Genomic DNA, 15884 nt, shown 5'->3' with positions numbered 1-15884 from the left:
ATTTTTAATAATAAATAAGCATTTATGTAAATATATGTTACATCAAATTAAAGCCCTTTCTGTCCTTTAAAAAAACGGTATATAATATGCGTCGGTGCAATAAATTAGTCAAATGCAAATTGCAGTTGAACGCAAACAGCAAAAAATGCAAGAAATGCCTTCATAAAGTGAAAGACAAGCTTCCGAAGCTCTGTCCTTAAGGGGTTAATTGAGTTAACAATTAGCTAATTATGTTATGGGAGATAATTGAAGATTATGCTAGCGTTAGTGTACTTATAATCTTAATTTTAATAATGACAGGAGGCGAGTATTTTTCATATAACTCTCTTTACGAACTCCACATAGCTGTAAAGAAAAGTGAAAACAATAACCAATCAAAAATGCAATAGGAGGTATAGTATTCACAGTGATGAGGCTCCTCCCCCTCTTTCGTAAGCGACATCAGAAAATTAATAAGTCATAAAGTCAAACATTCTCAACATGTATCAACGGATGATTCTCTTCAAAACGGAACTTCACGGAATGAAGGTTGATCCAGAATATCCTGTAACGTGTACCAACAGGCAACTTGTCCGAACAATGAACCTCCGCAGATGAAGGTTGACCCAGATGTGTCCATCCTGGGGCCGAGCTGTTAACGTTGTGGATTTATACTGAAAGAGAACGTGAAATGGGTTAGGAGCCGATCTTAAAACTGGTTGCAGTAATAACCCAACATGTAATTGTAGCAACGACTCTTAAAGTTAATGAGCAATAAGTAATGAATATAAACAGCACAAACCCCTGACATGAAGGGGAAACAATATAAGTAAGAAGAGTAACCTGAGAGATAAGTATACTTACGTGAAACCACTCTTCCTGAGGGTGGGAAAAAAAGGGTGGGAAAATACTCGCCTCCTGTCATTATTAAAATTAAGATTATAAGTACACTAACGCTAGCATAATCTTCAATTTTACCACATGACAGGAGGCTTCCTATTTTGCATTTTTAACGCTGATTCAGTAGAGACATAGCCGCACTCGAGCTCGGGCGGAAGTAGAATGTTCGGAAAGTAGATTCTCTCGACCACTCCGCTGCGCGAAGGATATCTGTTAGAGAAGCCCCGCCAAGAAAGCCGACGAGGCCGCCGCCCCGCGCACCGAATGAGCGCCGAAATAGCGTCCACTCCCGCCAGTGATAGGATCCATCGTATCCATCTGGCGAGCGTGGTAGTCGAAACGGGAACGTGAGGTCTAACATATGACACTAGTAGTTGTCCTGAGGCAGAGACCCGAAGCGTGGACGTGATCTCCACGTACCGATGCAGGGCAGAAATGACACACAGTTGCGGTTCAGAGGCAAAGAAAGGATTAAAAAACTGACGTAGAGTCCGATTTGGTACGTCTTGACACCCGAAAAGTAACTCCCTCAGGAGAGACCGAAAAAGCGTCGATGTCAATAGCTCGTACATCCGAAACACGCCAGAAGGAGACTAGGCAGAGCAATAGGGTCAATTTGGCCGATAATTGTCTGAGGGACAGTTTGTCATTTGTCGACCAATCTCTTAGGAACTGTAGGACCAACTCTACGTCCCATAGGTGGGAGTATTTGGGCCCGGGGGCCTCTGTAGTCATATACCCCTCAGTAGACGGCATACCAGTGGGTCCTTCCCTACCGGGATCCCCAAGGAGGGGACGTGAGCCGCCGAAATCGCGGAGCGAACGACGTTGAGTGAACGATAGGAGCAACCCATTGAGAAAAGGTGTGAGAGAAAATTCAGAATGGCGGTCACAGGTGCAGTAAATGGATCGAAGTTCCGTTCACTGCACCAAGAGGACCAGGAATTCCAAGCTGATAGGCAACATCGTCTGGTTCCGGGTGCCCAGGAGTCACATATGAGGTCTCTAGCTGTTTGCGATAACTCGCTGGTCTGCCAGGCTCCCCTGAAAGAGTCCAAGCCACTAGGATGAGACGGTCCTCGGGTTCCCTTTCGGGTCCGTGAGGAGCATCGGGTACGATGGCAGGAGCAGCGGATCGGTGTAGGACAGTGCCAGGAGGTCCGGGAACCATGGTTGACCTCACCATAGGGGAGCGATGAGCAGTAGAGAACCGCGTTGATTCTTCAGGTATTGAATTGTCATCGCTATCATGGTGAATGGGGGAAAAGCATACGCTCCCTCGGTTGGCCATTGTTGGAGAAATGCGTCCACTGCTATGCTCTCCGGGTCCGGAAGCCAGCTGAAGTAGTCGTGTGTCTGTCTGTTGTTGCGGGAAGCAAACAGATCCAGTTGGAAGGGGCCCCTCTTGACTGAGAGTCTTTGGAAGATCCGAGGGTCCAGTCTCCAGTCGCTGTTGTCCCGCCAGTGACGTGAGAACCAGTCTGCTGTCAGGTTTGTTTCCCCCGGGAGATATTCCGCCTTGAGTGAGATGTTGCGGGGTAGGCAGAAGTCGAAGATCTCCTTCGTTATTTCGGATAGGAGTCGGGACCGAGCTCCGCCCAGGCGGTTGATGTAGCGAACCGCCGAGACGTTGTCAATCCAGGGGAGAATACAGCAGTTCGATCTGTCCTTTGCCAGGCTGCGGATTGCGAATGACCCCGCCAGGAGTTCCAGGCAATTCATGTGGAGATCGATCTCTTGAGAGGTCCAGGCGCCTCCTGGCGATTTGCCTTCGGCTGTTGCGCCCCAGCCCCAAAGGCTGGCGTCCGATTCTAGCACGATGTCGGGTGAGTTCCCGAAGATGGCCCGGCTGTTCCATGCCTCCATGCTGTCGAGCCACCATCTGAATTCTTCCCTGACCTCCTCCGTTATCAGAATCGATTGATCGTAGGAAGGGTTCCGGTGGAGAAAAGAGGTCTTCAGGCGTTGCATCGCTCTGTAGTGTAGCGGGCCTGGGAATATGGCTTGGATGGAGGCGGATAGTAGTCCTACAATCCGAGACAGACTGCGGAGTGGGATGGAGTGGCAGCGAATGACTCTGCGTAGTTCCTTTTTGATAGCTGCGATCTTCGTCGTTGGCAAACGTAACGTGCTGGACCTGGAGTCTATCTCGAAGCCCAAGAATTGCACCGTCTGAGTTGGGGATAATTCCGACTTCAGGAAGTTCACCACGAAACCCAGTGATGTCAGCAAAATCTACGGTAAAGCGTGTGTTGTTGAGTCAGTCTGGATTTGTCGGAGCAAAACAGAAGCAGGTCGTCCAGGTAGATAATGCACCGAATTCCACGTGCGCGTAGATGTGCGACCACTGGCTTCAGTAACTTGGTGAAGCACCACGGGGCCAAGCTGAGGCCGAATGGGAGGAAAGTGAATTGCCAGGGAAGGTCCTGCCACAGGAATCTGAGGAAACGTCGGCAGGCCATGTGGACGGGTACCGACAGGTACGCGTCCTTGAGGTCCAGTCTTGTGAACCAGTCTCCGTCTTGGAGGAGGTCCCTCAGGAGGTGTATGCCCTCCATTTTGAAGTGCCTGTACAGAACGTAGGCGTTGAGTTTCCTTAAATTTATGACTGGTCTGAAATCCCCGGTCTTCTTCTTTACCAGGAAAATATTGCTGAAAAAAAAACCCTGGTCGTGAGCGGGTTCTATTGCTCCTTTCGAGTGGAGTTCTTGCAACTCGTTCTCGATGAGCTGGCCGTCTTCTGCGGAGCAGTTCAGGGGATGCGGCGGGACCGTCTGGTCCGGGAGGCCCACGAAGTCTATGACGTAGCCGTGCACCGTCTGGAGGATCCACGCGTCCGTCGAGATAGCTGTCCAGTTCTGAAAATAAAGGGAAATACGACCTGCAGTACGAGAGATAAGGGGTAAGTGAGTCAAATAGTGATTTACCTGTGGGGTTGAAGCGTGCTCTGCCACGGGTACGGGATCCACGGCCTCTGTCGGCTCCTCTGGTGAAGGAGAAAGGCTGTCTGTAGCCCACTTCTGGGTAAAATGGTTGAGGTCTCTGTGATCAGCGGGGGCCTGTAGGCCAGAAGCGGCTGGCTGCACGGCCCCTGTGGCGGCCAGCCCTTCCAAAAACACCCCTCTGGGGGTTGCTCCTGTAGACCCGTTTCATAGAGGTCTGAGCTTTAAGTGACGTGAACACATTCACGTGTCTGTGTTCTTTCAAAAAAGCGTCACCGAAGAGCTTGCCCTGTGCCAGTGGCCCTAGTTCTTTGGTGCCCAATTCCACCAGTTTTCTGCTGCTTTTCTACTCTCAGAGGAGAGGGCTACGTTGGCGTTGCCAACAAAACAAACATTGTTGCGCCCATTCTCTAATATCGTGCGCCCATTCACGTACCATATTGGCATCGAACTGGTCAGCTCGCGTGAGGGCGTCATCCGCCAAGTACAAGATGCGGGAAAGTGGGCCGATGGAGTCCAGCAATTTGTCCTGTATGCCATGGAAACCCTTCTCCACCCCTTTCCGGGGATCGCGACCACCCCTCGACATAAAGGTGGTCATGATCTGGTCGAACTCTGGTGTCTGTGCCACCTGATCGGGTAGCGAAGGGCAGAGGCCGTCATAACCCTGGAGAGAGCTTTCTCCATCGAGGCAGCAATGGCCTCATTTATCATGGCCTGAAAATTTGCAGCGCTCTGATCCATAGTAGTAATAGCGCTTATAAACAGCACACTTGGCACAGGGCAGGTGGGGCTAGGGGTCAGTCTGTATAGAGATGGTACCAGCAGTACCCGTCCAACCCCAGCAGGGTGGGTAATTATTGCGTGCAACGGTACCAGCAGTACCAAACACCCCAGCAGGGTATAATAGTAAGAGTGTGGATAAGTTTGATATGCACGTGGTACCAGCAGTACCTATAACCCCAGCAGGGTATTATTGGGATTTTTGTCACTGGGCCACACCCAGGTATAGAGGATGTATAACTCACACATCAGAAGCAGCAAAAATCAGGGGCCTCACCCCAAAAGCACAGGGTAGTAAGCCCTATAGTGCTGTAATACAGACTCCAGTACACTGACCTGGTGACCCCTGCCTTGTCCACACTTGAGTAGGAGCAGTCTGAGAGGTAAACTGGGTGGTTGTGGTAGTTGTGCGCTGTTCGAACGGAGCACAGGAGTACTGAAAATGGTGGCCGCGGATCTCGCGAGATGCGAGATCCAAGATGGCTGCCGCCAGCGCCGGGAGAGAAATCCCCGCGAGCGCCGGGCAGAATGAACGCGGAGAAGCCGCGAGGTAGTGGTTGGTAGGTGGGGTGAGCGTTACCCCAGGGGAGTGAGGGATGAGCGATCCGCCGATGGGGACGGCGGACCGTTCTGGAAAACTCGCCGTCAAGCGGGAGTGTAAGAGAGAGAGTCCCAGGGATAATGGGACCCAGAGACTGCAGGGACAGAAATCCCTGCAGAACCGAGTAACTTTACACAGGGAATAAACCCTCTAGAAACACAGAAAAACAATGAATATATAGAAATAAAGTAGAAATATCATTAAATTAAAACACATAGTCAAAAAAGCATTAATAAAAGGAGAAGAGCTGAAACTCTGACCTGTCTGCTGATGGAGCAGTAAAGAAAGAGGGGGAGGAGCCTCATCACTGTGAATACTATACCTCCTATTGCATTTTTGATTGGTTATTGTTTTCACTTTTCTTTACTGCTATGTGGAGTTAGTAAAGAGAGTTATATGCAAAATAGGAAGCCTCCTGTCATGTGGTAAAATTGGAAATTACTTCAGATGACTTCAGATTGTTTGTTTTTTGTTCTTGTGTCAGCAGCAGAAATGTGTGCAAGGCTGAATCAGATGGATTTGAATCTTCTGTCAACCTATATTTCTAAGTAACTGTGAGGATAGTCTTTTCATTTTCAAGGCCGTCTGTTATAAGTTATCATAACTGTTGGGGAGAATGCACTATGGTACAAGGTAGAAAAGTGTGTGTGTGTGTGTGTGTGTGTGTATGTATGTGTTTGTATGTGTGTTTTACAGGTGCCTCATCTCAGGTCCCTATTTAGCCTTGTACTGCAGAGAGCCTCAGATGGAATTTTTTCCCAAGTAAGTGGGTTAATCTCATAAGAGCAGACATTAGACTGTGAGAGTAGGACCTGCCAAAGATGGGGTACATTGACGTTGTGGCAGGCTTATGCAATGTATGATCATATAATGTAACTAAATCCCCATTATTATTTTTTTGCCTAGATTAGGTGTTTTTAAAAAAAAAAAAAAAAAAAAAAAACTTTTAAAAACGAAAAAAATCTGTTAACATTGAAGTTGCTGTTTAGTAGATAGGAGAGTGCGCTGGATCTTGTGTACTGTTTATTGTATAATATGGCCGCCAGCAGCACCCCATTTAAGCATGTTCAGGTGAGTGCAACCATCCCCCATGTTATATATATACCGTATTTATCGGCGTATAACACTCACTTTTTTCCCCTGAAAATAGGGGGGAAATCGTGGGTGCGTGTTATACGCCGATATACTTACCTGTCTTGAAGCGCTGGCCGGTGTTCAGCGCGCACCGCGGTACTGGAACTTCAATTTCAGGTTCCGGTTTCCGGCGGGACTAAAAGGAAGTGTGCACACTACCTTTCAGTCCCGCCGGAAACCGGAACCTGAAATTGATGTTCCTGTACCGCGGTGCGCGCTGTGAAGCCAGCCCACACTTCAAGACAGGTAAGTAATAATGGGACAAGGGAAAGTGCATGGGAGGGGAAGGGGGGAGAATACTATGGGAGGGGAAGGGGGGAGAATACTATGGGAGGGGAAGGGGGGACAATACTATGGGAGGGGAAGGGGGGACAATACTATGGGAGGGGAAGGGGGGGACAATACTATGGGAGGGGAAGGGGGGGACAATACTATGGAAGGAGAAGGGGGGACAATACTATGGGAGGGGAAGGGGGGACAATACTATGGGAGGGGAAGGGGGGACAATACTATGGGAGGGGAAGGGGGGACAATACTATGGGAGGGGAAGGGGGGACAATACTATGGGAGGGGGGAAGGGGGGACAATACTATGGGAGGGGGGAAGGGGGGACAATACTATGGGAGGGGAAGGGGGGACAATACTATGGGAGGGGAAGGGGGGAGAATACTATGGGAGGGAAGGGGGGAGAATACTATGGGAGGGGGGAGAATACTGTGGAAAGGGGGGGAGAATACTGTGGAAAGGGGGGACACTATGGGATGAGAGGTGGGACACTATGGGATGAGGAGGGGGGACACTATGGGATGAGGGGGGGGGACACTATGGGAGGGGGTGGAGAATACTATGGGACGGGGGGGGAGAATACTATGGTAGGGGGGGGAACGACACTATGGGATGAGGGGGGGAATACTATGGGAGGGGGGGAAATTTCCTGGAATTTCCTTCTAAAAATGAGGTGCGTGTTATACGCCGGTGCGTGTTATACGCCGATAAATACGGTATATATATATATATATATATATAGAATATATATATTTATTATATTAAAATATGGAGGTAGGCATTCTTTTTTGTTTTATTTTTATGCCTTTCCTGCTGGCAGCATGTGCAGTTAGTCTGTGAGTTTATATGTAAAAAGCAGGCAATCAGAAGTCCAATTTGGTTGTTTAAATTTGTGGTCATTCTAGACAGTGCGAGAGCTCAAAAGACAATGCTGAGCAGTATATCAGAATTGCATGTTCATCTCCCGGCATGGTGGCATCTACTTTGCATCCTTCCAAAGTATATAAATGCGTGATGATATCTAAAATCCAAAATGTGCATCTACAGCGAATGACTGACTGTAGAAGAAGCAAAATATCCCCTTATTCAGATTTTTCTATTTAGATTATCCTAGGAAAGGTCTTATGATAATTTAGTGTGCAATTCTCTCTCATTTATCATTTAACGATTTGTCTAGCACTGATTGTGCATTTTTCTCCATCTCTCTTGCACATCTTCCACCCATCTCACAATTCTTTTGTTTCTTTTAAGTTGTGACAAAGGATGGAGTGTACGTTTTGGATATGGCAGCCAAGATTGATGCCACTGCTGACTACGTTTGCAAAGCCAAATGGGGCGATGTGGAATTTCCACCTCCCTTTGGGAGAGAAGCTTATCCTGAGGTAAGGTTGCACATTGATCATGAATGGTTGTCCGGTTTTCTGTTACAGCCCCTTGTAATGGTCGTGGTGCTATGAGTCTCCTGGAACTGTCACCCAGTAAAGGGTAAAACCATTAGTGAACATATTGACACCTCCCTCTGATGTCTGCATTTTACTTTAGCCACATCATGAAGACAAAAGATCTCATTCTGCATTAGCCATGTCATGTGCAACTTTTTAGGTTATTCATTGGCTAAATGTGTCAGGTGCTTTTCAGCCATTGCATCATCTGAAAAGTTACACAAAACTGACATTGATGAAGTGAATTGAAAATTTCTTCTTGAGTCATCAAGTAAAGACTGAGGCATCATCGGCCTCTTGAGGTGTCCAACCATTCACTATTGGTTTGACCCTTCAAAGGGGTGAAGGCACCAGGAGAATTAAACGATGGCTCTCAATCCCTATCTCTACAGAATTATCGAAGCATTTATCTGTGTACTTTTCATGAAAAGATGGTGTTATCCATTATATTGCATTAACCAAAATTAGAAATGGCACCACCACATTGGCATTGCTCTTTTTACAGTTTTCTGATCAAACCATTTATGAGCAGCTTACCTCTGGCTCCTCCAGCTGGTCCCCTGCTCACTGGAATTGTTTGTCCTGTGATTGGTTCAATCAGTGAATGGCTGTAAAATATGGATGAAATGTATTTTGCCAGTGTGAATGTTTATTTTTGTGTATTGTACCCATTCATCCACATACAAATGTTGCTGGCCGTAATCAAAATATACATAAGTTTTGCACAAACTAAGCACTGCTTAGACAATTCATGTTCTAAATAAAAAAAAAATAATATCATGTATCAAAAGGTACAAGTTAGAAAAAAAACATTTATACACCGGATGCCTAGTATTAGGGAATGATGCCTTCATTTGTAGTCTGACAGATACACTAATATAATTTGTCACTAATCATCTTTCGTTGATGCAGCATCAAACATGAGTTATGTTTTATATTTTAAATTTTTACTGCGCATGGTAGAATAAATGTTCTAACTACATAATGCTTGTCTCGTAATCTCCAAGTTTTGATGATGGTAGATCTTCTACAGAAGACAGTAAAGCTTTAAAGAAACTCTAAACCATTCAACATTACATATACAGGGAGTGCAGAATTATTAGGCAAGTTGTATTTTTGAGGATTAATTTTATTATTGAACAACAACCATGTTCTCAATGAACCCAAAAAAACTCATTAATATCAAAGCTGAATATTTTTGGAAGTAGTTTTTAGTTTGTTTTTAGTTATAGCTATTTTAGGGGGATATCTGTGTGTGCAGGTGACTATTACTGTGCATAATTATTAGGCAACTTAACAAAAAACAAATATATACCCATTTCAATTATTTATTTTTACCAGTGAAACCAATATAACATCTCAACATTCACAAATATAAATTTCTGACATTCAAAAACATAACAAAAACAAATCAGTGACCAATATAGCCACCTTTCTTTGCAAGGACACTCAAAAGCCTGCCATCCATGGATTCTGTCAGTGTTTTGATCTGTTCACCATCAACATTGCGTGCAGCAGCAACCACAGCCTCCCAGACACTGTTCAGAGAGGTGTACTGTTTTCCCTCCTTGTAAATCTCACATTTGATGATGGACCACAGGTTCTCAATGGAGTTCAGATCAGGTGAACAAGGAGGCCATGTCATTAGATTTTCTTCTTTTATACCCTTTCTTGCCAGCCACGCTGTGGAGTACTTGGACGCGTGTGATGGAGCATTGTCCTGCATGAAAATCATGTTTTTCTTGAAGGATGCAGACTTCTTCCTGTACCACTGCTTGAAGAAGGTGTCTTCCAGAAACTGGCAGTAGGACTGGGAGTTGAGCTTGACTCCATCCTCAACCCGAAAAGGTCCCACAAGCTCATCTTTGATGATACCAGCCCAAACCAGTACACCACCTCCACCTTGCTGGCGTCTGAGTCGGACTGGAGCTCTCTGCCCTTTACCAATCCATCCATCTGGCCCATCAAGACTCACTCTCATTTCATCAGTCCATAAAACCTTAGAAAAATCAGTCTTGAGATATTTCTTGGCCCAGTCTTGACGTTTCAGCTTGTGTGTCTTGTTCAGTGGTGGTCGTCTTTCAGCCTTTCTTACCTTGGCCATGTCTCTGAGTATTGCACACCCTGCTTTTGGGCACTCCAGTGATGTTGCAGCTCTGAAATATGGCCAAACTGGTGGCAAGTGGCATCTTGGCAGCTGCACGCTTGACTTTTCTCAGTTCATGGGCAGTTATTTTGCGCATTGGTTTCTCCACACGCTTCTTGCGACCCTGTTGACTATTTTGAATGAAACGCTTGATTGTTCGATGATCACGCTTCAGAAGCTTTGCAATTTTAAGAGTGCTGCATCCCTCTGCAAGATATCTCACTATTTTTGACTTTTCTGAGCCTGTCAAGTCCTTCTTTTGACCCATTTTGCCAAAGGAAAGGAAGTTGCCTAATAATTATGCACACCTGATATAGGGTGTTGATGTCATTAGACCACACCCCTTCTCATTACAGAGATGCACATCACCTAATATGCTTAATTGGTAGTAGGCTTTCGAGCCTATACAGCTTGGAGTAAGACAACATGCATAAAGAGGATGATGTGGTCAAAATACTCATTTGCCTAATAATTCTGCACTCCCTGTATGGCCTGCAAATGGCATGTGTCTCTTTCTAATTGAATCCAATTGTATAAAGCAATATAATGGACCTTGGCCAATCTATGCAGACCACCTATAATCCATTTCTAATGATCCTTTATTTCTAAATGGAAATTATTGCAGTTAGTTTGCAGTAAAGTGCCCTAACCCTTCCCCCTAATGTGGATTAATTTATTTAAAATATTTTGCTTTTAATAGATACCTAATCTACTGCAGTCATTACATTAAGAGCTCATGAGTTCTGTACAGATGCCAGATGCCTTTGTATACTGCATCTTGCTCGTCCATAATTCAATTTCTTAGTTTATATAAATGACTCTGGCAGCATAGACATTTCTGCACCATTCAATGTCCTTTTCAAGGTGAAATTGGAATGCTGAAAAATATCCTTTTATCTTTATGAACAGAATGAATACAAATGCTTCTAACTGGCAATGTTAATTTTGTGTTGCAAATAAATCTGTTTGAACAGAAATCAACTCTTTCCTTCTTCCCTGTGTAATTTGTTAGCTTGATATGATTTATCAAGGAAATCTATTTTCTCTACAGCAATTTTGATGTTGCAATGTTTATCCCTTTTTGTGAATTTCTGTTGTTTGTATGTGTTTTTAACTCTTTCCTCACTGACTTCCTGCAATAATTTCAAATATGGTGAGTTTTTGATTTACCAGACAGGAAATATGCAGAATAAGAAATATATCCAGAATGAGAGAGACCTTCAAATACACATCCTTGTATAATTCTGCTGTTGCTTGCTTATTGTGGTAATACCTTTTTTTGTAAATTAAGTTAATTTAGTCCATTTGTAGCCAAGAAAAAAAATATAAATGACAAATTAAAAAAACAAGGGACAATTGTGTAACTTTATAGCACTTTGTACAAATAGTATATGTAATAAACATTTTGTACATTATACAGTATTCTTGCTGCTACAATTGGTATATGTTAGGAAAGTGGTGGCAGTTTTGATAATGCAGCTTTCCAAAAATGATACCAAATTACAAAAATATCTCTCTAACTGCCACATATAGAAAGCATAGTTACCTGCAGAGCCGCTGTACAGTGTGCCTAGAGGCATATCCCTGGTATCTAGAATGCAATCACTGTACTTGAGACATAAAGGCTTCAGTTCAGTGACTGAGGGTGGAATGTTTCTAACTATTGTGGTAAATAATCTTACTTGACACTGTAAATGCTACACTGATTATTCTTTCTCTTTTGCCTGCAGGAAGCCTATATCGCAGACCTGGATGCAAAGAGTGGAGCCAGTTTGAAACTTACAATTTTAAACCCACGAGGCAGAATATGGACCATGGTGGCAGGAGGAGGAGCCTCTGTTGTGTACAGGTACAGAGAATGGTGTACTGGCAAATGGATCTGCTGTTTTGGCTGGAGGATCATCAGCATATATTTCACCCCACCTGTATTAATTTTTTTTTTTTTATAGTACTCTTTTGAACAGTGTATGTGGAAATGGTTGACTGCCTTTGCATAAATTCTTTCAAATCTTCATATCTTAACAGACTCCGTATACGGAATCTAGTGCTTAGGAGGATCTGTTGCATTGTATTGCTTTACCGCAATGATTACCGTAATTTTCTGTGGTTTTATAGACTAAGCAGTCATTTTTGGAATGGTTAATTTGACATTCTGTGTCTGTATTTCTTATTAGTGACACAATTTGTGATCTTGGTGGAGTTGATGAGTTGGCCAATTATGGAGAATACTCAGGGGCTCCTAGTGAACAGCAGACATATGACTACGCAAAGACTATCCTGTCTCTCATGACCAGAGAAAAGCATCCAGATGGTGAGCTATCATATGCTTACATTTACAACTGGGTTGTCCAGGAAGTTGATCTGATACTTTGCTATCCTACTGTTGACAGTTGTTGATAAAGAGTCAAAATAGGGGAGAAAGCAAACGCTAAGGAATTTAGCAGCAAACAATTAAAAATGGGGGGGAGAATTTATATATAAAATATCTCTCCCAGTGCATAAACAAAGTCAAGTTAAAATGTGAGGGCAAAAAAAAACAATAACTGAAAGATATACACAATTCTAAGGGGAGAATCTTTTTACTCAACAGATGACATGCTTATGTATAGAGTAATATGTAGAGTAATTCACTGAATATGAATTGTCAGAAAGTCAAAGTGGATTTCAAATTTTAGGCCTACACACCGAAATTGAAACATAGCGGAGTAGATTTTTCAGTTCAACGAATATGGACTAAAATGTGAAATTAATTCTGAATTCCTTGCAGTTCACACCTTGAACACACTGATAGTGTACCTTACTGTGCTGTGCCATGATCCAGTCTGTGCTTCTGTTTATATGCTTTGTTTTCCTTCAGGTAAAATCCTAATCATTGGTGGTAGTATTGCCAACTTCACAAATGTGGCTGCAACATTTAAGGTAAGCATTAGGCATAACTTGGCAATGATAAAGTGCAACATCTAAAATCGGGGTTAACCCGTATCTTTTTTTTTTTATATCTTAGGGAATAGTGAGGGCTATTAAGGACAACCAGGGACCTCTGAAGGAACATGAAGTGACTATATTTGTAAGGAGAGGAGGACCAAACTATCAGGAGGGATTGCGTGTAATGGGTGAAGTGGGTAAGTATAGAACCTGTTGTGAAGGTCTGTCTTTATAATGACTTTTAATGAAACAAAACCATTAGAGATTTATTGTAAGTGGCCAATGTAAAATGCATTATGTTACTCATTAACTTACAGATTTCTTTGTAATGGTAGAAATGTGTTGGTTTTTTTTTTAATATTCAGATAGAGCCCATCAAATCTATGTTGCACACATCCCAGATGATGATTTTCTATTTTGTATTTGTCAACCTTTTCCAGTCCTTAATCAAATCTTGCCAAAACCTAGTAAAAGCGGAAAGTTGCAAGTAATATGTAAGATAACCCCAATTGTCCTTTCATTGAGTGCATTGTCCAGTTTTCTTTAACTAGAAAAATTACCTTCAGCAATTCTGTGCCCTCTTCGGGCAATGCAGATGTGGCAAACTATTAGTGTTCTAGTGTTTTTTTAAGGAATTGGTCTGTCTTATAGCGGTTTTGTTTCTTTGGAGGTATTTGCATTTCTTACAAAGAACCTTCAAAGGTGACAGGACCACTTGATAGGAGAGAACCATAAGGGAGATATACTTACCTGAAACTCCCACTTGTGAATGCTAACCTCTTCCTTTTTGGGTTTTATCCTTTGCTCCTGGTGCTTCATTCTGCAGGTGCCCTTGTCACTCTTGTACTTTTGTGTATGGACAAGTGTACAAAACAGGTTTATAGAATGAAAATCCAATGAAAGTACTAAGCAGTGTTTGAGTATTTCATAAAGATATAGTCTGACATGACAGGTAAATTGTGAATTGCATAAATGTATAATTATTTTTTCACCTAAAATAGGCTGTATTTGCATTTCAAAATAAATGTATCGTAGAAATGTATATTTATATTTTTAAAGGAGCACTTTAGGGTCAGGAACACAAATATGTATTCCTGACCCTATAATGTTAAAACCACCACCCCTTGCCTCCCTAAATATAGTAAAATCTTACTTGTATTCAAGTCTGCATCTCCAAGCTCTGCCCCTGTTTGCCTGTGAGCTGCCCATATCTGCTGACATCATAAGAAGTGGTGGTCTGAGCAAATCACAGTGCTTCCCCATAGGAATGGCTGAGACTTTCAAGGAGACAGATCAGGGGCAGAGCCAGCACAAGTCAAACACAGCCCTGGCCAGTCAGCATCTCCTCATACAGATGAATTGAAACAATGCATCTCTATGAGGAAAGTTCAGTGTCTGCATGCAGAGGGTGGAGACACTGAATGTCAGTGCTGCTTACTCCGCAGCACTGCCCAAGGAAGCACCTACAGCAGCCATCTAAGAAGTGGCCAGTGGACTTCTCACTTGGCTGTAATGTAAACACTGCATTTTCTCTAAAAATACAGTATTTACATCAAAAAGCCTGAACTTGTTCTGGTGACTATTGTGTCCCTTTAACTTACTTTTACATTTTTTTTTGTGTGTGTGCATTTCATTTACACCACTTGTGTATTACACTTTTGATTTATATTATCAATGTTAACAAAATTTGTATGTCTGTCCCATCTGTTTTTCTTTGAAATCTATAGTATTTTTACATATGGTGTTAAAATTTCAACTAGCAGACACCAGGCTTTGATGGGTCCAAAAAAGCTCTTGGGTTGGTGTAAAAAAATACACTGTTAATCTCAACTTCTCTTGTCTATTAAAGGTAAAACCACAGGAATCCCCATTCATGTTTTTGGAACAGAAACCCATATGACCGCTATTGTGGGCATGGCCCTTGGGCACCGACCAATACCCAACCAGCCACCCACAGCAGCACACACTGCCAACTTTCTGCTGAATGCCAGCGGCAGTTCTTCTGTAAGTCTTTTTGTGGTTATCAATTCATGCAAACGTTAGATGTTTTGAAAAGTAGGTTTATAATATGCTGAAAAAGAAGGGGGGGAAATCCTCAGCATGAAGAACAGTTACATGCAACCTATTGTATATGCATATAGCAGGCTTTTTGCAGAATAAACACATTTATTTTTTCCCCCAGACACCTGCTCCCAGCCGTACTGCATCCTTCTCAGAATCGAAACAGGAGGATATTACCCCAGCCAAAAAATCAAAACCAGCAATACCTAGTGGTAAATAAACTTTTCTATAGGATTATTTTTTTTTTCTATCTTGTGTGTGTCAGGTAGACAAATAATAGAACACACTCTTAAATAAAAGGCATTTCGAGTCCTATAATGTAGCGGGCATTATGAATAGACGCAGGTTCTCTACACAATAGAATATTCAGTTCTCCAAGTGACAGCCAAACATATAGTGTATGTGTTATGCCTATTTACATTCCCAAGTAGGTAAAGATGATTACCAGTTTATTGACAGCAGGGTATGTACATAAGTAGGTTTAAGTTTAATTTTGTTTAGGAAAAAGTTAGAACCTGGGTAAGTGTTGGAATGAAGGTATGGCATAAAGCTGCGAGTGCTGATAAACATTTTCAGTAACCAAGGTATATGGGGATTTAGGTAAGAGCATGAATGACTGACTGATGTTTTGTATACATCAAAATGCGAATCCTCCCTTTAAGTATCTCTAGTAAGTTCTAGGCCGT

General features: G+C 43.2%; 1 protein-coding gene across 2 annotated transcripts in view; it reads left to right on the top strand.

The window, feature by feature from the left end:
- The window catches only part of ACLY (ATP citrate lyase), a 119768-nt gene that overhangs the window by 62446 nt on the left and 41438 nt on the right, over positions 1-15884 (top strand). For both annotated transcript variants that reach the window (XM_063458892.1, XM_063458891.1), the window contains exons 7-13: positions 7876-8006; positions 11943-12061; positions 12387-12523; positions 13070-13131; positions 13217-13334; positions 14987-15141; positions 15320-15410. In XM_063458892.1, the coding sequence (XP_063314962.1) occupies positions 7876-8006; positions 11943-12061; positions 12387-12523; positions 13070-13131; positions 13217-13334; positions 14987-15141; positions 15320-15410 (813 nt within the window). The remainder of the gene's footprint in view (positions 1-7875; positions 8007-11942; positions 12062-12386; positions 12524-13069; positions 13132-13216; positions 13335-14986; positions 15142-15319; positions 15411-15884) is intronic.

The sequence above is a fragment of the Pelobates fuscus genome, chromosome 6 (assembly GCF_036172605.1).
Source record: "Pelobates fuscus isolate aPelFus1 chromosome 6, aPelFus1.pri, whole genome shotgun sequence".
NCBI classification, from domain to species: Eukaryota; Metazoa; Chordata; class Amphibia; order Anura; family Pelobatidae; genus Pelobates; species Pelobates fuscus.
The sequence above is the reverse complement of the archived record's forward strand: the minus strand, read 5'-3'. Positions and strand labels throughout refer to the sequence as shown.